This window comes from Neodiprion pinetum, chromosome 5 (assembly GCF_021155775.2).
Source record: "Neodiprion pinetum isolate iyNeoPine1 chromosome 5, iyNeoPine1.2, whole genome shotgun sequence".
Lineage (NCBI taxonomy): Eukaryota > Metazoa > Arthropoda > Insecta > Hymenoptera > Diprionidae > Neodiprion > Neodiprion pinetum.
In genome coordinates this window covers 23,663,169-23,685,679 of record NC_060236.1, presented here as the reverse complement: position 1 = coordinate 23,685,679, position 22,511 = coordinate 23,663,169, and the positions used below count along the sequence as shown (strand labels likewise).

General features: G+C 38.9%; 1 protein-coding gene across 4 annotated transcripts in view; it reads right to left on the bottom strand.

Annotated features, from left to right (window-relative positions):
* Positions 1–230: 230 nt before the first annotated feature.
* The window catches only part of LOC124218524 (neurotrimin), a 409,542-nt gene continuing 387,261 nt past the window's right edge, over positions 231–22,511 (bottom strand). For 3 of the 4 annotated variants that reach the window (XM_046625060.2, XM_046625058.2, XM_046625063.2), the window contains 3 exons: positions 15,579–15,706; positions 6,515–6,683; positions 231–6,284 (listed from right to left, as the gene is read on the bottom strand). In XM_046625060.2, the coding sequence (XP_046481016.1) occupies positions 6,193–6,284; positions 6,515–6,683; positions 15,579–15,706 (389 nt within the window). In that variant the 3' untranslated portion in view covers positions 231–6,192. The remainder of the gene's footprint in view (positions 6,285–6,514; positions 6,684–15,578; positions 15,707–22,511) is intronic. The other variant, XM_046625059.2, reaches the window with a different exon arrangement.

Here is a 22,511-nt window from a genome sequence, read left to right as displayed (position 1 = left end):
CTCGTTTTTCTACCTGTCTGTAAATATACATCACCTATATAATCCTATCTAGTTACCTTGAGTGTATGTATACATATATATCGAAAAGATTTGCAAATGTTAACAAAGTTTCACGATCAACTTACCTCAGCTCGAGTAGTACTTTAATTCTCATATATTCTTTTCAATTGCCAGTCGTGCAGAAAGAAAACTCGGAATAAATTAATAACCATAGTTTCGATTACCTTTATTATATATTCGTGTGTATGTTGTACGTATCTCTTTTCAAATTTTTTATTGTTGATGATTTATTTCATATAATTAGTTACAATATACATCATAGGCTAGCTGAAACACTGATATTATTAACCTAGCCGTTTTTGCACGTCTGCGAAATGAAAATTTGTTCATTTTGATCATTATTATTATGCGTCCGTCTTATCGTCTGGTCTTAATTTTTCATTTTACGTAACGTTTAGCGGTTACAGTTTATAATTAGTACTTATTAGTCACGAAATTTACGTCTGTCCGATAGTTGATGTAAGGTACCTTCTTTAACATATCAACAACTATAACAATATATTCATATATATATTTATATTTATTTATATGTATATATTATATATTATACGTTACGTATTACGCATAACGTTATTATTATCTCGTAATCAACTTATGCACTTCCAAATTTTATCCTAAGCTTATATCTATGTAGGTATAGCATTCACTCTTTCCAACAAAGAGCCTCGTGAGAGATTCACTGATAATTATTTACACGTGTTTACCTATCCACTCGCTAGCTTTGAAAGTTATTTCAGCGAGGAATTTGAAACGAAAAATTAAATTTTCTAATTACTAATTCATTCGTTACTTTTCTGTCGAATTCATTCGTTAGGACTTCCAGAGACTGAATCGGGGATCTTTAACCGTGAAAAATCACCTTCGGATAACAACTTCGCAGTCTGTTGGTACGATATATTATACAAGGCTGTATGTTTCATTTTATTAATAGCGAGCTTTTATCATTTTTTGCGCAGTTGCATTTTTAATCACCGAATTTTCTTAGCTTCGTTAATATGCCAAAGAAATTCGTTATCGTCATATTAAATTGCATATGTAATACTTCATGTTACGTCAAATTAGCTCTTTGAGAATTTCCTGTCATTACGGACTCTCTCCATCTCACGTATATCTCTTCAAAACCACCTCAGCAAACTTTGAACGATCTGCGTGCTCAGATCGTTAAACGGACTTATGTACATTTCGTTTCTTTTGTAGCCTCTTTCAGAATATTTCACCATCTTTATGGCGATGCTTTTGTCACAGAACTCTTTTTAAAATTTTTTTTTTTTCTAATTTCACTCTCCTCAAAAATGCTTCGCGTGACACGTCTACAGTTCAGTCAAAATTTGTCTGAATAGGAATATGAAGTTATGGTTGAAAAGCGCAAGTGAATTTGGTCAAGCTGGCAATGAATTTTCTTAAAATTGTACCGCCGTGCTCAATTATTGAATCGAATTTTGAAGAGAAAATTTGAGCAAAAAAATTCCAATTAACATCCAAATATCACGCATTGATTTATTTTCACGAAGAACATATGTAAATTCGTATTAACAGTTTTTTCAATTTGTATGAATCACAACACGTTTTTTTTTTACAGGAAAATTCTTCATGACTCAGCTTCTTGGCAAATCACACAAGCATTAAATAAAAAAAAAAAAAAAACTACGCTAACCCAACAATTGGAAGTAAGTTACATCCGTATTTTTGCACTTCAACTGTCGGATGTTAGTAGATCTGTAAAGACGGTTGTAATTCAATCTGCTTTACCGACCGAGCGCTTCTCGGACGATTCTTACATATCCACCGACGTTGTTAATTCACGTTTTTTGTTACTTTATCATCGAAAGTTTTTGTTATTTTAGGTAAATTCAGTCTTACCTTTTGCACTGCCTTCTTGCAATTCAGCCTTGTCGAAATTATCTTTTTTGACCATAAATATTCAACGTAACTCTAAACATCTTTATCTTCACCTGAGAAAAAGATGCACAAGTTCCTTTCCACCCTAAATCATGTGTCTGAATTTAAACCCGAGCCTTCTGTCACTGTTACGGATAATTCCCAGCTCTGAACATTCTTCTTTCTCTCTTCTCTCCGACACTTTGGCGACACACACCGGGTGACATATCCGAGTTTCAGGCGACTCACGTAATGCAGTCGTAGTTTGTAGCTATCTCATAAATCCGAGAGGAACTTTTAAATCAAGATTGAAATGTGCTTCGTCTTTACACTCGCATGGGTACCCAACGGTAGATCTTCACTCACCGCGCACGCATCTTACGAGTCTCGTTCCGTCGTGGTGGTTTACCAAAATATTACATATTTACACATTTTGTTCAAAATGTGTCGCTGATCATTTTCGACTCGACTCAGAGGCCCACGCACACTCCGCGACGTTGATTTTCGATTTATTTTATGGATCTCGCTATTTCATATCACACAAATCACCAAATTCTAAATGCTTCTCCACTGTCAACCGTATTTTGAATTTATACAAATTCAGCGATCAACGTCGCAGGGTGTATTGCATAAAAAAATGCGTTGAAAAGTTCACTCTAAAGATTTCTCCAAGAAACACTCAAATTCTCTGACTTATTTTGCTCATTCTCGATTCTCTGACCGGAGAAGAAATTCCGTGGGGTCAAATTGATTTCAGTGATTTTTGCTCGAAATATTTCATTTATTGCAGTTCATCTTGGAATGTGCAAACTGCAGTGTCGGGAAAATGTTGAATAATTACTTCTGATCGACATTTTTTTGTTTTCTTGATACTTTCGCGCTTTGAAGATAATTTTCTGAATAACCATTCAAAATTCCCTAAGCCGCGGAATTTTTTTTAGAGAGTTTAAGTGGATACTCAAAAACTTTGTAGTTCTTTCCAACAAATTTTAGAAATAAACTTTTCACCCTAGCAGCACAGCGTTCATCTTCATTATAACGTAACGAGAGTGGCCGTGTATTTTTCTGTTTGTTAATGCGTGTTTTTCTTCATTTGTGTTTTTTTTTTTTTTCTTCACACGTAATATATTACACATATAACTTATACGCATACGCCACGATTGTGTCATGTGATGGTAATCGCCCTTTAATTGTAACGGCGCGTTAATTTATAATCTCGACAGATCATCGGACTATAATTACACACTATTTAGATTATTTTCATCGTTTCCACTTTATGTTACACTTTTTCTTATCGTTCCAACGATCACAAGCATTACTCATTTACATTGCTCTGCGTATCGTTGTATATTCTCCTTGACACATGCTTACCTCGGCGATATTTCATCGGACAATGAGCGAATTAAAGCTTTCGGTACGAAAAGTCGCGCTGCTGAAAGACGCCACCACCAGTTGGCGCTGAAATCATTTTCCCGTCAAATTCATTCCTGATTGAAATTCGACGCCGAGGTGTCAAGTCGTCGTTACGGTAAATTTTCAAATCTAGTAACTTGATCTAGATTCTAGTATCTCTTCAAGGGATCTTAATATTTGTAACCTTATCGTAAATATCGGAATCGAGGATGGCGCTGCAAACAATGAAATTCCTTGAGCTCTTTTTGATTCTACACCGATCGAACTTTTGATTACTTTTTCTATTATCATGAAAGAACTTGACGTTTTTCATCTTGCAATGAGCGTATTCATCGACCGTGAACGAACGTATGAGTAATTCCTGTACACGTTGTTCATATAAATATTAATATATATACATATATAGTATGTTAATGTATACAAATTCATACGACTAGTATGTGGAATGATTTCAAATAATATTAAGCTACACGTATGTGTACATCGTTTATAGCCGTATATACGTGTGTTTGTCACATACGTTATATCCAATAACATATAATTCTCGTTCCTCGTATAATCATATACAATGTATATGTTATAGATATTTATATATATATATCATATCGCCGTGTGTCATATTGGTCAAAATATATATATATATATAATTGTTATTTATAAAAAGAACCGCTGCCAGTAGAACAGTGTAATAGTTGCTATATATCATTCATTATATATTGTCGAGAGCAACTAAATAACTAAACTCTTTTTAATACATATTTACATAGAAGAATCAATGTGATCTAGTTATAGGTACACATTAAATTTTTACCAATAATGCGATATATCATATCGATTATACGAAAGTTTGCTAAGCTGTGTGATGAGCGGTAAATTTTCATCCCCTCCCCCATTTTTTCGCACCCTTCTTCAACGACTGTCTCTCTGTTTAAACACTCTTACAACGCTGCAGGATTTTTATAGTAACGACACTCTGAAAGTAAACGGAAGAAAATAATGTGATTCTAGCGTCACACGAAACATTGGTTTTCAGGAGCAGCGATGAAGAATATTAAAATAATTATGCTTGATTTTCCACAATTTTTCATACCATGCTCAGATAGGTATACAAAGAATTTTTCTTACTATTATTAACATTACCATTAAAATTACTACTATTACCATTATCGTTATTATTATTATCTGTAACAAACATATGCACTATGTAATAGATCGTACAGTTTTATATGAGCATGTACAGTTGTGATTTTGATGTGAAATTTTTATTTTTATTTTTGCAAAACGCTGTCACCGTATCATTATTATTCCCTTCATTAAATTGTGTGATTTGAAGATTTGAATTATTTATTGATATGTTGGGCCAGGAAGCTTAGCGCGTATTTTGAATTGCATTAGATAATTTCATTGAGGATAGTGATTAGTTTTCTGTTGTTCGTGGGGTTCGGAACGATGAGTCAACGTCACAAATTTACCGTATGATTTGGGAAGTAAATGCGCACGTAAAATTAAATTGTTGTACAAACAACAGGGATCATAAAATAATAGGGAATATCCGAGTAATGAAATGTTGACAAGACCGGTTAAACCTAAGAAAATATATCGAATAAGATACTCAAAAAATTGATAAAAAATTTGCTACTGCAGTCGGTAAATTGAAAATTCGGAACAGTTTACAAAATATCAGTTAAAAATAAAATCAGCGGATCGAGATTTAATAGCCGTCAAATTGATGGAACCATATCTAAGTTCGGGCAAACGAATTAAATTGTATGAATCGAATCCAGGTGTTTTTTAGGATCGGTAAAACTAAGTAGAATATCGGTGAACTTACATTTTTCAGGAAAAACGAAAATAAACACAGTAGACATATAAGTCACGTTTTCCAGGTGAAATTTGCAGACATTGTTCCTGATATTATGGAAAATCGTTGTAGTTGATAAAATCTCAGTGAAATGAATCGATCGATTTTGTAAAAGATCATTCAAACATTGCCAAGATCGTTCAAATCTTAAATGGTGTGTTAATATAAAACCAAGATATAAATTTACAACTGTTTCACCGAGTATCTTGTGGAAAAACGAATCATGTCACGCTGGAGTTTAAATTCAAAAAATCGTTCCTTCGGCGGAATAATTTTGTTCCGAAAATCAACCAAGGGAGCTGTAAATATGTTTTGTGCAATAGTCACACGGTTGGTTTTCTAAAGTCTATACGTGAACCGTTTATCACAGTGATTGTTTAAGTAATGTCAAATAAAAATAGCACTGAATTTTTCAGCGTCATTTGACGCGTCTACAATCCTTGCGATTTTCATCAATTGTTTATCATTTTAGGACAGTGACAAAAGGAGAGCGACAGTAAAAAAAGAAAAAAAAAATTCACAAGCAAGATGACAAATTTATCCGCTAAGAAGTAATGATTACTGTTTCGAATGAACTGATTGATTATCGGCGTTGGCCATGGATAACCTACATCGCACTGGTTCTGAAGCAATTATTCTCGGCTCGCTACCTATATTTTGACTTTCGGTAATAACGATGGCACAAATCGATGATCGTCGGGGAAAAAAACGGAAACGAAATCGACGTGACGTTAAGCCAATTCCGGGCGATAAAATATTATTATATCTTTGGCCTGATTAAGGGTTTGACGTAACAAATGTTTATGTTTAACTCTGGGTGATATCGTTTATTGATTTAAGAAGGTGTTCGTGGTACAGGGAATCTTCTCCATATGAGATGAACATCGTAAGACAACAGATTTACTTCGCATAATAGCGAAAATCTTGACACGGAGCGGCGCGAAGTTTCAGTTCCCGATGTACGCCGGCTGCTCGATAGTTTAGTAGAGCAACAGACACAAACAGAGCAGCAAGGAATACAGTCTTGGCTGTTTGGCTTGTCCTCCGTGTTGCATTGCCGCAGGATACTCTCCTGAAACAAAGGAGACACTTAAATTCCCCGAAACAAATGCGTCATACAGGTCAAGAATATCGTGTTCCAATTTTGTCGCCAAGATATAAACGGGAGCTTCTCTACTTCCATTTGCGCCGCTGAAATTCGAACCGCACTCACTGATAATCCCACCGTAAAATGGATTCATTGTCCAATTTGCACGAGGTGTACGATGAATAAAGTAAACCCTGCAGGTTCGAGTTTCTCACCGTTCAGCACGTGGACCATAACAGATTTTGACTGCGCGTTGCTCGGGTTGCACGTGTACTGGCCCGAGTCGGACGGCTTGGCCTGCTGGACCAGGAGGAAGATCCTCGTGCTGTCGCCCTTGTCGGTAACGACGGAAACGCCGCCCCTTGGCGAGTCGTAGTTGATGATCTGCAAGCAGAAGAAACGGGAATGATTCGAGCACCCTGAAATCAGAGCTCAAGAGTGACTCTTCGTAACCGCAGTGCAATCCCAGTCGATATACGAGAAATTTTCTAGAGACAGATTTCCTTACCGATATCTTACCGACACTTAGCCCAGACGCAAACATTTTTTTAGAATATACGAGGTTGTAGGATATCCTCACTCTCGCTGACGTCGGTAAGACGTCGGTATAGGAATCTGCGTCTAGAACTCATCTTCCATATCAACTAATCTCTGATCGACTTCTGCGGAAACGATCAAGTTGAGCGAACGGATGAAAATGGAGCTCGATAGAGGGGCTTCTGCGATTCTTGCGAAACGATACGACCGTCGGGTAGTCCGGACGGAAAATCGGGTTACTGTGTTGTAATAGCGACCCTGTTGAAATCGACGTTAATTGCAACGTTAGCGGAAACCAGGGTGTGACCTGAGTTTCGGGGCTCGAAGGAAGACGTCTATACCGGCATCCGTTCTCTCAGTCAAGCGACCGGCTGTCGCGGAAGTTTGGAAAACAAGGAATATTAAGCACGAAGGAATACGGCAGTTAGGACCGGCTCGACCCTTGAAATGGTTTCCCTGGTTCCAGCACCCTTATCTGTCTATGCCCGCTCAGCGCCGGAGCTTCTTCTATCTCAATCTAGACGAGAGACCATCCACCTTATACTACCGGCCAACGCCACCCCATCAGTCCGCTCTTGTTTCCAATCTATGCCTATACCTTCTTCTGTTTGAACTGCTAAATTCATTCGCAGCTATGACTCGCTCGAAGCCAAAACCACTCGTTCATCTTCTACACAAATATTTGTTCAGCTTGTTGAGTACCAGCCGATCTCATTCATTTCCCCGTTATTGCAATCGCTCACCGTGTAACGTTTATTCCCATTTGCCGCTCTGCTCAGCCATCGGAATCCCGCTGTTCGAACTGACTAATGTTTTATCCCCAAAATCAAATTGCCCCAATTGAGTAGTGATTTTTCCACGGTTTTTGCTCCCTGCCATTTAAGGCATGAATATATTCGACGCAGAGTAAAATAAACGTTCTCGCACGATTTAAGGCGCACTTTGAACAGATGAGAGCGATGAACACTGCAGGCGACTACGAAGTCGGCCGGTGAGATATTCAGCTGCATAACTTTAAGTTACGCTTGATAATAAACAAACGTCGAGCGCTGCACTGTATAAGCGACCGTTGAGATGTTTGTATAAGATAGTGGAAGCTGCCTACTTTCGTTGATGAGTTGGATAAATCTGCTGCTCGCAGGGCGTTCATAAATTTTCCTCTCATTTACCTTGCAAATTAACTGCATTGTGAACCGCCCCCTGAGTGAGCTCGGGAAAGGAAGTATATCCCGACCAGAATCCGAACACTGTTAGGATTTGTATCGCGACGGAAGAAAAAACGGTCGTTTACCTGCGAGTTGAAAAAGCTCTGTGCAATTTCGATTAATCACATTCCCCTTAGGTACACAGAGAGGTAGTGTATAGAGGGCGAGATGTCGGACGTCTGCGATTCTTGGCCACGCCAAATGTTTAACTCCCTTGAAATGAAGTTTTCGATTGATCTATATATACAGCTATCGGCTCTCTGCAGTGAGTTCTCGAAGCGCTTGGAATTCCGGAATCTAGTCACGCGAACGACGCGAAACGAGTTAAAACAATGTGAGAAGAGTAAAACTGCATTCCTTGTCGATGATTCGATTCCGTCCGACCTGCCATCCCTCAAAACGGCTGCTTCTCTCGGATCCGTGAGATTCAATCTCGTTGAAAACAGACGCTTCGAGAATTTCCGCAATACGTATTTCCGTCAAATTAGGTGTATTATTTTACCGCTCGAATCTCGGTCGCGGCATTGATTTCTCCTCCGTAATTCTGTATATTCGATATCCTTCACCTTATCTTTTCCGACACACGAGCTTCCGAAGATCAGAACTTTACCGTTCTGCGAGAATAGGTTATTCCACAGCCATTTATTTTCTCATGGCTGTGCAGTACAAGCGTATACCGCGAATTTTTACCGCGGTACGCAATTTTTGCTGTCCAATTTTAGGCATCAAGTGGCACGTTTCGGATACCAAGAGACGGAGGAGACAACTTGTACCCACAGCAGATGCTTTTATTCTCGGCGCTCTAATTGGCCCTTAAGGGGGCAGATATGTACAGCATTCTCAATGTGCCCCGCATCGCGTTACATGTTCTCGGATCCCGAATGCCTGTCTCAAGAGCGCTCAAATAACATTGTGATCACTTGTGCAGCCCACGTCCACCAGTATACTGCATCCGATAACAGACGGTAATCATGAAATAGCGATAATGTCGCACGGTGTGAATTCAAATTGAATCGGAACCTGACAATGAGGGGTGAAATGATAACATCGGTTACTCTTACTTCGTTTTTTCTGAATTCCGCAAGTTCTCAGGTGATGGAAGTTAATATATTATATGCATATATTGGCTAAGTTTATAGGGACTTGTAAAAATAACCCTGTAAATATTTGTACCACGGTTCTGGAATTTTTTACCACTGAAACCAATCTGAAAAACCTTTCTGAAAAATAAATAAACATGCAAAGTAAGGGATGTTTGCAGAAGCAAGAACTGTATGCGAGAAAAATACGATGGATTAGCATTTTTTAGAAGTTATTTTGAAACAAAACATTTAAAAACCTGTTACAGAATTTTCGAAAGAAGGATAAAGCTCGAGGCGGAAATTCTGTTAAAATTTGTGACATTCAAATCACGTTCGTTGAACAGGGTTTCACCAGTTAACGCATTATAATTTCAGCGAGTAATTTGTGTGAATTGACTACGGAATTACGTACGAGCTGTTCGGAATCTCTGCGTTAATACCAATTTATGGTTCAGGGGAGCGAATAAAATTTAACCTTCGGCCGACTCTAGGCCGTGTAACAGGATTATAAGGCATATTATATTCTTTGACTCTGGGAAATTCGTTACGTGTGGAACGAGGGTATAATCGGCCGTTTTAAGTACCCGTCTCAACCTCTTTTGCAAATCTGCGATATTATATCTTCATTCACCAATTACGAAGTGTCATACAAAGCCCGTATTAAAAGCCAGTGATTCACCCACCTAATTCTTATTATTTCTTTCGATTATCCTAAAATCCATACGATTGGTAGACATCAACGTTGGAAGAATCTCATAGCAATTTGACAAATTTTCCTTACAAGTCTGGAAATATAATCTTTCGTTTCGTGTAGATTCATTTTTTGAAATATCTGAGCTTCGAGTCCTGCTAATTGACCGACGCTTTGATAATTAACCAAACACAACTGGAGCACGATACAGATTTTGTTTCATGATAATTGTAAGAACGAAGTGAAACAAAAATAGAATCACATATTCGTGTAGTGAGAGATTTCAGAATCTGTCAGATCAGTCATTCATTTATTCAGTCATATTCTCTGGCGATTTTCACGTTTATTTCACGAATTATCAGCCACGGAAGTTTTTCTTTTTTTTTTCAGATGATTTGTTGGAACTAATGTGTGGGGCGAGTCGAGCGGCATACCTAATTTAGCATTTGAATTCCAGAGGGTTAATGGTATTTTGTATACCGTGTCGTGAGAAGTGGGCCGTTCATTGGCCTCTCACGTGTTGCGTGCGCTGAACAACGCCGATTTTTAACTCTTCCTGAAAAGGTACGCGGAGTGGCACGTAACGTAATTTTTTCCCATTCGACGAGGGATTAAGTCCAAAGAAATCTTAAGAAAATTTATAGTTTTAATTGGATTTACGTTTATCGTGCAAAACTAAGAGACAAATTATAATCGTTTGGATACATTTGTACAAGAAACAAAATTCAGAAGCGAAAAGGGGCGTATTTGGTTTCGCGATATTCGAAACACGACATTATTCGACTATTGAAAAGGCGTTTCGTCGTGCTTTGAGAAATCCATGGCAAAGAATAATTTTTCTCACAACGTAAATTGACGTCGCAGGAGACGTCAGGATTATTTTGAACCCTTTTGAAGCGACGAATTTGTATCTTAACGCTCGGTCTAAATGAGCTGCCGAAAAAGATGAAGCTGTTTATTTGGATATTAAAGCCTTATATCCAGGGTTGATGGAAACACCGCGACGGCAAGCCGATATTTTATTCTGTCCACGGAACAACTTTTTCATTTCTTTTTCCAGCTGCCTGCGGCCTTCCGGCATTCAGTTCCCGCCCCCAGAAAACACACACAAACACCCTTTGAAGGCGCACCTCGGATTCTCCCTCACTTTCGAATCCCTCCGAGCAAACACAGATTAATCCGTAACTTTTCGGTGTAAAACAAGATATATCACGCTCAAGTTTCGATAGTCAACTTTGCCACTCACGCTTCGTCCGGATTACGCCATGAACTTCCTTCACTCGCTAGAATTTTAATCTATACCTAAGCAGGCACAGCTCTTTTGATTAAAATCTTTTTTTGAAAAAAATTTCATTGAAATTTCGTATACACGTATATATATATAAGATATATATATATATATATTGAATTTCGACTGGCCCACTCTCCAAATGGTTTCCAAATTGTTCAAAACTAATTCCATTATTTTTTCAGATTATTATCTCAACTCTAATCTGTGCCTCCAAGAGGGTGGATTTCCGCATTCGACTCTTTTAGAGGCACATTAAATGTACGTAATAGATAATAGACAGAAATCTGAAAAAATAAGGAAAATATTCTTGGATTGTTTGGAAATAATTTTCGGGCCGTTCGAAATTCAAAAATGACCTTTTCAAGGATCAATGAAAAAAAAAATGTAGAAATTTTTTTGGCTACCGAATGGAAAAGAAGAAGAATTTTGATACTATGGGGCAATTTTTGGACTTGACTGTTTCTGAACTCCCAGGATTTAACGACGAGGCTTATTGAAATTTACACTTGACCCTTTCATTTAGAAATGAAAATTTTGATTTAAAATATGTTTATTCGGGTGAAGGAACAATTTTCTCTGACATGTTTTAAAAATCGATATTTTTCTCAAAATTTCCGTTATTCTCGAAATGTGAGAATAATTCTACAAAATAAATAGCAGCAATTGATTTGTCAGAAAATATTACCCCTATTCCATACACTTGACAATTATTCAATATACAGTATACCTCGAGAAAATCATAAAAAATTAAAATCAACAAAGCGAATGGGTTAATTAACACGACTAGTTGCGACATGAGGTGTAATTAACGATGAGGGAGTGGCGGATGGATTAGTTTTACTCAGAGAGCAAGGACGGTGTTTCTGTTGTTATGACAATCATCGGTACGATCGCTGTGATTTTCATTGTTATTAACAAGACACGGTTGATTTCCCACTCCTCGTATCTGGAACTGTAATCAATTACTGTATCGCTAACTTTGTTCGTTAGCCACGTTATATTTATATAGATACCTCCTACAGGATTTGGGGAAGCATAACTTTTCGTTTCCCAGCTTCGATGAAAGTCTGTGAAAAGAGCTACATATCCACCCACCTATATTGTACCTTTCGAGGAATCTCCTTCATTCCTCCATCATCTCTTCGTCGTTCTTCTCGTCGAGGAGAGAAAAATAAGAAGAATTAAGCAACAGCCCTTCACGTATTAGTTTGATTGCGATTCTATCTCAAGCCGAAAGACCTGCTGAAACTTCTTTCAGCGTACCTTCTTAACGACCAGCGAGGTATAATGTGATTTGCTGGTTCCAATTTCGCTGTCGATACAATCATAACAGTCCTACGGATCCATGGAAGAACATTTCAGAGTCTACTCAGATTCCACAGATTACCAACGTTTAGCTTCTTCGTTTGGAAAGAAAAAAAAAAAAAACTGAAATTCATTCTGTAAATACCAGAAAAATTGAAAATTGATATCTCATTGCGTATATTCTTACATCCTGAGTTCCACAGAGAATCGTATTCGTGATTTGCCCGATTTTCTACAATTTCCTGACTTGCAATTAATAATTACATTTTGTATTTTATCAGTCGAGTAGTTCTAGAATTATTAAAAGAACAACGTTTTAATCAGTCATCATTTTTTGATAAAAGAATTCAACCTTTCAAATATCGCACGTTCCGGTTGCGACCTGGTTATTTTGAGTTGACCGCCTTCCGGTTTCCTGAAAGACAAGCTTTAAGTCCTCATGATTAAAACTAAACTGCATATAACAATTTTTAAAACTCGCATAGGACTCTATCTCCTGACAAAGAGTTGAAAAGAAAATCTGTAATGGTTTTTTTTTTTTCTGCTGCGAAGCTAACAGAGAGCAGAAATTTTTCGTGTAAACAGAGTACCTTACATCAGAGCTATTTTATTTACAGGTTTCGTCATTATTGGCTAAACTTTCCGGTGGTAATTTGTTTGATCACTCTCCAGTTTTATTTTACTTTGTTTTTATGAGTCACGTTTGCAGTGTAAGGAAAGCATTGGGCAGAAATCTTAACTGGATAGTCCAGTTATCATATGTATATGAAAAGCAATTTTCATGCATTATGTAGTTCGGTCTAATTATTATGAATATATTTTTCATAAAAGAATCGCAATTTTTACACGGAGCTTTTGTATGATTCCCGTCAATTACATTATTATGGATCACTTTTCTCATGAAATGTATTTTAGCTGCGCGCGTTTCTACGCTACTTATAATGCAAAGGAAAAAAAGAAAAAACTTCTAAAATAGAAGGTACCGAACGAATTTGTAACGATTTTTTTTTTAAATCGGTATACTGCAGTTTCAGAATAAAGTTTACTCGTAGAAAGTATTTCACATTAGGCTTCAGTATGATCCTTTTTTTTCGATAGACAATAAACTTGACCGACGTTTTCACCGAAATAAAAATTCAAACAAACGAAAGAACAGTGAATCAACTTTTTAATTTATGTTTTGCTGAAAAATTTCAGTTTCGTTCATCAAGTTTAGAAAAATATGTATTCCGTACGGTTAATTTTATTATAATATTTCTTCCGCCTATTAACTTTTCAACATTTTTATCTAAAAAAGGATACTCTGCACATTTTTTTTTAACAAAAGGAAGTTCACGGTGGATCAAATTCGTACGTTTTTTTATCGAGGATATGAATAATCTCAGGGTGAATTCTAAATTTCAGCACGTTTTTCAACCTAATTATTTCGGTACACGGTTCAGGCAATTTTTGAACAAAAGCTCTGGCAACACGTTTGTACACGTACAGCGTTGATTTAAACCCACAAAAGCTCCGAGTTCAAGAGACGTGAAAAGGTAGGTCGAAGTTTGGGGAGGGCGAGGGTAGGTAATGTTGTAATCGCATGAGGACAAGTGAGTTTTTTACCGCACGCGATGCAGACCACGACGTTTGCCTCTATACTTAAACTCAACTTGACCAGTGACGAACGGATCAGCTCGTGTTTCGGCCAAAAAGCTTCGGAAACTTTCTCGCCCTTCCTTATTTTATTCACAGACTGATGGACTGCTAAAGTTGATCCGTATTCAATAATGAAAGTTCGAAAAATAAAATAGCGGGTCGATCATCTCCCGGCAATTCTCGCCCCGAATTCCTCCGGAATAATTCATTGCGTGCTCTACCCTCAGTTTAGCTTTGAAGTTAACGGAGTGTCAAAATTTTCATCCTGAACCCCACTGGATACCAGAGATGCCATTAGTCCAGGCGTGAAAATTGCACGTTCCGAATACCGAATGTCGTTCCTACTCCAAGCGAGAGAGTTACTCAAAATGTATATGTGGATGTGTAATGACAACTTTTGACCTCGGAGGTTTTATGGCGCGTGAAGTTCTGCCAATGAATTTCACAAGTCTAACGTGTCTTCGCATAATCAAAAATATGAATAGCAAAACAGCTTTATCAGGTCATGGAAACCCAAATCAATCCACTGACATAAAAACGATGCGTAAAAGTAAGTAAATCCGTTCACTTGCTTCTCACAATCAAATTCTTACAACTGAAATCCTATTAGATTTGAAATTGTTGTTTTTTTTTTTTTTTTTGTTTAAATCAAACCCACTTGAATCTGATAAAGTTTTTTAAATAGAAGCATCCATAAAATCATATCGAGGAACGTTACTTTCAGTAAGGTTCTAAAAAAAATCCATTAATCAAAGTCTGTAACAATCTTGAACAATGTCGGTTGCTGCATGTGCCAATCAGACTTTCAATCTTGGTTGACTCAAGTGACTTTGCTACGGGAATATTTATTTTTGAAACGTTCTGAAGTCCCTGCAGAGGGTCTCATAGGGATCCACTTTGGATGTATTATGTATGCATGTATGTGGAAGAATTTTTTGGTACCTCGAATTCTCGTATAACAGGCAGTCATTAACTGTCCAAAGCTTGACCAGTCCCTATCGGTACTCGTATCTCAGCTTTACTGCTTCTTCTGACGAAACTTTTAATCCCACATGGATATATCGGGTGTTTCCAAGTAAACATAACAGTATGTTAGGTTGCCTTCTACTCGGGGGAACAAATATAGGTAAAACAGAGAACTACAGATTCATTATCACTTCGGTCGAACGAGTAATATAATCAATCTAACGTGACTCCGGAACGTGATAACTGACCGCTTCACGACTTTAAACAATTTGTCACGATATTTGTTCCCTACAGTGGTAGGTAACCCAGCAAACTGCGGTGTTCACTCGGAAACATCCTGTGTACAGCCAGTCGTCACGCGACACTCCGACTTTTCGGACATATCCATCAAGCATGGTGAACTAGAGTTTTCGAATTCAACGATAGATGTTCCACTGTTCCTATCGGTCTTTGGCATCAGATACTTACGTTCCCACCTCGGAAAGTATCCTTTCCGAGGAAGGAGTGCACCCGAAAGCAGGATCAAGTGGGGGACAGAAGATTTATCTTCATTAATAGACTTACCGCGTTGTTGTGATTCCAAAAAATGTATGCTGGGGGCTCTGGACTGTACCACACGATGCAGGTCAGGTTGATCGTGCTTCCACGGTTGATGTAAAGATCAGGACCACCAACAATCTCCGTTGTTGGTTCTAAAACACAAAGAAGGATCACATCAATATTGGAGTAACACAACGAAATTGAATACCTATAAAAAATATCGAAATGTCATGTAGGACAGATAAAGAATTTTCGCGCCTTTTGGCTAATTTAACGATTACGTTTACGGAGAGGGAAAAGTTACGTTCTACCTTCAGTGTAGTTTGATCCTAATGGTGGTGATTAATTTTAGGTGACAATTTTGGTACCCGGTAAAGGTGTCACGATTTGAAGAATTATTGAAGACCAATTTTCAAATTCCATGACTTAAAATAAAGATCAGACTAGCTTCTTTCATTCGTTAAGTCTTTAGTCATTAGCGAAACTTTCCGTATCAATAGCGGCTGTTTAGGGTTGACTCGAAAACCGAACGCATCTGTTATATTTTCAATCACCTTGAAATGAAACATCAATATCCAAGCTTTTGTTTATTCATCGGTATTTTATCTCTTCACGTTTTGAAACAGATCTACCCAGCTCGCAAAGGGAACAATTCGGTAAATAGTCAAAGTACAGCTATGTTGTAAGAATATTAATAAAAAGTATAGATCTTCGACCAACCGACCACCGCAAACGAATGTGATTGCTGAAGAGTGAAATTTTTTTGTTTTACACGAAACGAAGCAGTTCACTACGAACCTAAAACCATCAGTTTCTGACCTGGAGACGATCAGAGTGGTTGAAAGAATGTGAAAACCGACGCTTTTTTTCCTCCAACAGGCCTAAAAGCGATGCAAAATTAGGTTTGTTCAACTAGTTGTTTCCCTCGGTGCAGAAAACCGGATCACGTTTTGTCCCGGAGGCAAAAAGAGAGGGTGTCCTGAAATTTCCTAGTCTGGCAGACTGCCTTACACGCCTCGGGTCGTCACGACGCCCGATTTCGAGGATGCTTTTTGTAACGCAGAGCAGCTTCCCTCGAGCGCGTGATTCATTCTCGCATTATGGTAGATTAGAATCGTTCCAAACTAAGCTGTAGCACGCGGGCCGCGATAGAGCGAGATAATAAGACCGTTTTAGTCCCGGATTAGCGACGACTCTTCGCACTTTTACGCGACGAAGAAACCTGGGGTCGTTACTCCGCTTCCGCCTCGACGTCGCTCTCCCGAAGATTGACGTTGTCCACGATTCCCTCGCACTTCCTTTTCATCCCCCCTTGAGCCTTATTGCTGTTGTTAACGGCTAATCTACCCTGGGAGACAAGCAAATTGACGGTCTCGAAAAAAAAAATTACCTCGAATTCCCACCGCTCGAGCATTGCAATTTATTATTGATTATTCCCGATTTAGTATCTAGATTATTATTGATCGCTAAAAGACAGGAATATAATGGGATGCGAAAACACGCAGCTTTTATACTTGGCGTGATAGATTTGTCATTTCCTGGATTCCAAATGGCGAAGTGGATCAGCCGATAAGTGAGAAAAATATTGCACCAATCAAAAGACATGGTATGCATTCACAAGTCAAGATGCGCGGAAGAATTTTCTCAGCATCCGTCATTTCTCGTTGAAGAATAGAATCTCATCAAACTTTTGGAACACCGATAAACTCGTAAGTTTGTTCGTACTTTGGTTTCTTCATGTACGAAAGGATTCCTAATTTATTATCCTCAGTTACGCTTTTCACTAATATTCATAATTCTTTCTTCACTACCGATCTGCATTAGGAGATTCCCAGGAAATGGAATCCAAATTCCGTTTCTCTCGTCATCTCTTGATGGCACTTTCGTAGATTCCCATACAACGCGAATATTCACGTCTCTGACACTAAAGTTGGAGAACGTGATCCTTTCACCCCGATGGACTGATTCGGTAATGCCTATCACTACACCCTGTTGGGTTGTTCACTCTTACGGTAGAAACTTTGTCGAAGAAATCGAAGAAACTGCTGCATGGGCGATTGCATCTTCCAGCTTGTTAAAAGCTCTTCTGGCCATGATAGTTATGGTGTCAACACTATGAGCAAAAAAGTTGGACGTCGCGACTTGAATTGAATAAATAAGTTTAATAACTGTGTCGTTAGTTTCATCCTGCAGAAAATCCTAACTGACATCTTGAATAATAGAATCAAATTAGCGATGGCAAAATCTCTGTCAGGGTTACAAATGTGTTGTTATAAAAAAAAGACTGTAAATACTATTTCAAGGCAAATGTATATTTTTGGATATGTCGAATATTTGATGTGTAGAATTTCATAGTGTAATGTTCGAATAACAGCAACCGATTGGATGAACAAGTAAAAAAATGATCGTAAATAACTCTCACCCCATTGTCTATTTTCCTTTCGTCCCATTCTTGGTTAATTCTAATTCAGTCGAATTGGAAAGGCTACATGATAAAAGCAAAAGAACGTGGACTTGAAATTATTGCAAAGGGGATGGAAAGGTCGGAGCATCGGCGTTAAAACGGAATTCAACTGCGCAGTCCATTGATCGTGTTACCGATGTAGTGCAGCGACTGGACACGGCAACGCGGCTGCAGAAGCAAAATCGGGCAGGCGAAACCACTTCAATTTTATTTCGCTCGGTTTGCCTGGAAAAATTCAATGCGTTTCGAGTGGCAATCCAACAAATTCAGACCCGCTCGAGCGCACTCGCCGTCAAATGTAGTTCCGCTTTCTTCACCGCCACCGGGCGAATTTATGTATGGATTCACGTTGCAGACCCTCGATCCATCCCTCTTTCACAAATCTCTGATATACGCGTAGACACGTAACATGTGTACAGAATGTCATACTTCAATTTTCGGAAGTAGACAGCTGGCTCTGAATGGATATTTCACACATGTATATGAGCAAGTGGGTTGATTACCTTATTAAACTTCTATCCCTCAACTGATCAGCCAAGAGATGCCTCGAATACAAAGGATCTCTTCGTCTATCCCGATTCTAAAAACTTGGTTCTCTCTACCTGACCGACCCCAAGATCTGTATCCAACCGCTGTCACCAGCTTTGTTCTTTTTATTGCGAAAGTTTATCTGAAAGGTTTCCTAATTTTCTATCGCGTTATTGATGATAATACAAATCGCTACGACTAATTATTTTTCGATAATATCTACCTGAAGATTTAATCGAATCGACGGGCTGACTTGTCTAGGTCCAGTAAATTGCATCTAATTGGTTCCCAAGAAATTTCAATAATCATCTCGACGTACTGTTCTGTTAATAATATATTAGAACCCGTTGTAACCAGCCAAACATCGGTTTTCAGGAAAATTTATAACATTCATTACGGCGCTGTTAGCTGTGCTGTATTCCAGGAATAATCAATGCTGATTAAGTGTGTAACTAGACTTTCAAGAAGTACTTCGGGAGCTTCGAAACACGAGTATGCTCGAATAAGAATCCTGCTATTTTCCGTGAAATATTTTCCACTAAAACAGCTATGATACAGGCTTCACCGAATAACTTCCGGATGCAATCAAATCCACTTGACTCTAACTGTTCAAGGAAGTCTTCGTAGGAATAGTAAAAGCTCAATTTCTGTAGACGATGAGAAAATACATTCTGCCTCACGATAAATCTGGCCTTTGCCAACGATAACGAGAGGGGATGAAAAAGAAAAAAAAACAACTTTAATCTCTGGTGTATGAGGCACGAAATTTCTTGATCTTGGTAGAAGCTACTAATTTCAAGAAAGATGATGATGAAAGAGGATGGTTTAAGTCAGGAGGAATGAATTGGTTTCTTGTCGGAAAAATCAGAAGCTTCAAACTGATAGCAAAAGTCTACGATTGTGAATTACGGTAGCATTTATCTGACAATCTCAATTTCAATGACAATTTCAGAAATCATAAATTTTTTTAATGATCCAAGTCCCTCCATTTGACGTCTGGGAATTGCGGTGGTTTCACGGGTTTTACGGACCGCCTATTTGATTTTTATTCAACTACAATGGAAATTAATTTTGTACAGAAACAACATCCGTACTCTTATTATATCGGTCCAAAATTCACCGAAATTTGTTGTATATACCTGTCAAACAGATTTCACGAAAGGCTAATTGAGACTTCGGAGTGTATGATTCGTTTGTTTACACATGAAAACTGTCAAAGAATAATTTTGGAAGCAGTTGTACAATCGCTATGATGTGATCATTTAATTTTCACCTAAACCACGCAGATCAAGAGGGTAAAAAATTTTCTGGTGGTCAAATGGTAATTACCAGTAAAACACGGTACCTGTGAAACCGCGGTGCAGCGATGTAAAACAGACAGTTCATTAGCGGGAAGAGTCGATTGGTAATGGGCTAGGTATATGGCAACCAACCCGGCTGCCTTCCTGTGGAAATATACCAATGATGCATGGAGCGAGCGTCAGGAGTAAATGCGATGCATAACATCCCGGTACAACGTGTGCGATGGAACGTCTATTTATTTCTTAGTTTGTAATAGTAGAGTCGATGGTCCATCCTGAGTCTGAAGCGGGCTGCAGGAACAGGACTTTGAAAAGCTTGGCCATGGATTTCCCGTCTCTAGAAAAGCGCAAATGGGAAAGTGACCCGGCATGTAACATGAGGATACACCGCGTTCACGTTCTGGTTCATCCCATCTACGGCTCATCGGTGAGAGGTCAGTTCGTAGATCGATGTGAATATTTTCCGGCCGGCTTCCTCTTCAAGGATCGACCGAAATAGCCGTCGAGCGTGCTTCGGCCTTTGTGCCTTTATAACCGGGCCCGCCTCGCTGATGTGCAGTACGTTATGGGTGACCCGGTCACCGCGTCCCAGCCCCGACCTTTTTTCCTTCATCGTCATCCTCGAGACAAACCGATCGTGCAGGGTAATTCCTCGGTTCAGCGAAATGCGCCGGCGACTTTGACGGGCAGGGAAATTGCCCCCTCTGGACCGAAATTGCTCTCCGAGGCTTTGCGGGATCGACCTTTTAAAGCCTTGTGAAAACAAAATTGCATGACGTCTCTTCGATGCTTGTGCAATTTCGGATATTGGTGTTTAAGTTACATGCTCGAGAATACGGGAACACTATTGCCCGACGAATTTGAAGCGAACGTACCGGAGGATGTCGTTTAATCGCTAATTCGGTGCATGAAAGGATTCCGGATAAATGACCATCGGTAGTTGCTGTTCGAATGGATTGATCACTCAGTGAGGAACCGATGCCGTTATTCAAGCTGTATATTCATCAACGTTGGGGTAACGATGAAGTAGACAGAGAAATGTGAACTCATATCGAACGTAGGTTTTTTCTCACCGCAAAATCGCAATTTTGCTAATTTACCGGCGATATTTCATTCCTGAACGTTAAAATAAACCGTCGCTTGGTCTTCGCAACCAAATGTACCCACGTGAAGGTTTCATACCTGCTCATAGTCAAAAGACATGCCTCGTATCTTTTGAGTGAGTCGAGTATTGGACAAAATCAATTTTGTCCAAACCATATTGACAGGTCTTCATGTTCCCGGGATGTGAAACAGTTAAAAGTTCACGTGCTTTCTGAATAGTATCGGTTGTTGCCATATCGCTGCAACAACTACTCACTTGAAGCCGTCTCGAGGAATGAGTTTTTTTTGTTATCTACAAAACCTTGTGATCAAAAACTTGTCACTATCATAACAAATCTTGTTGTCCAAATATCTAACCACCGTTTTATCGACATTAGAATAAGAATGATACGACTAGATAAGACAAGCTGAAGATTATCATTTGTCCTAATGAATTATCAAAAGCACCAAGTTACGCTAGATTAATAATTCTTCTGGTGTACGATAATGGGAAGTATGGTCATTGAAACTTGATACTCGGGCATTAGATGTGTAAATGAGAAACCATTCGGCGATACCTGCGGCTGGTATGATCGTCATTAGACACTGTCGGATAGAAATCTACGGAACGAATTTTCAGCGAGCGCGATAGTTTCAAGTGAATAATTTTTGAAAGCTGGGCAAAAGATTGTACCGAAAATTCTCGTAGTTTGGAGGATTCTGCGGAGATTCTTGGCGAAGCTAACGTTGAACGTACTTCCAGCATATGTATGATAAATCGTGCTGTTAGCGTATATCGTTGGCCTCGAATTCGCCTTGGGTTCGACCAGCGTGGAAGCAGCTGGTTACACAGATCCATCCATGAACCTTATATGTATACACAGGCACGTTTGATATTCGCCGTTGCATTTCAAGATCCAAGATTGCTGCCAACGGGGGATTGACCTTTGGCGCAATATTTCTTCGTTTCTCTACTGCTGCAGTCCTTCAGCGATCTAATCGCGGTATTCCAGCAGCCTGCCTAGAGATAGACCGGGACATATATCTATATGTATACCGGCTGCAGCGCTTCGCACACATAATTTATCGCAAAGTTCCACCGGCGTGATAACATGCCTCGGATCCCTTTCACCCTGCACTCGCCATGTCACAGATACACGTAGAAAGAGTCAGAGATGTCAAGCTACAGCGTGCAGAAAAACCGCCCGAGGTATTCTGCACTCTGTCATTATGAATTATGAATAAAGCCAAATGTTTGGTTGGATTGATAATCATGTGACTAAGTTTTTTTCATACACGATGTTGAATCTGTTGGAAGCTTCGGTTACTCTCGGGTACAAACGTTGTCGACTGCTTTTCGGCACCAGGTGGTCTGCGTTAAGTGCATTAAACTGCAGTTTCGAGAGTGTTGATCAGTAGTTTCCTTATCTTCCTTATCTCTCATGTTTCTGACTTTTATGGTCACCGCAGTAAAAGGGTACGATACTCTATGCATAAGTACAGTGATCCACTCCTTGAAGCAATTGTGAATGCAAGAATTATTTCGAGTTTGGATGAATCCGGTCGCTGAATGGATTGAAA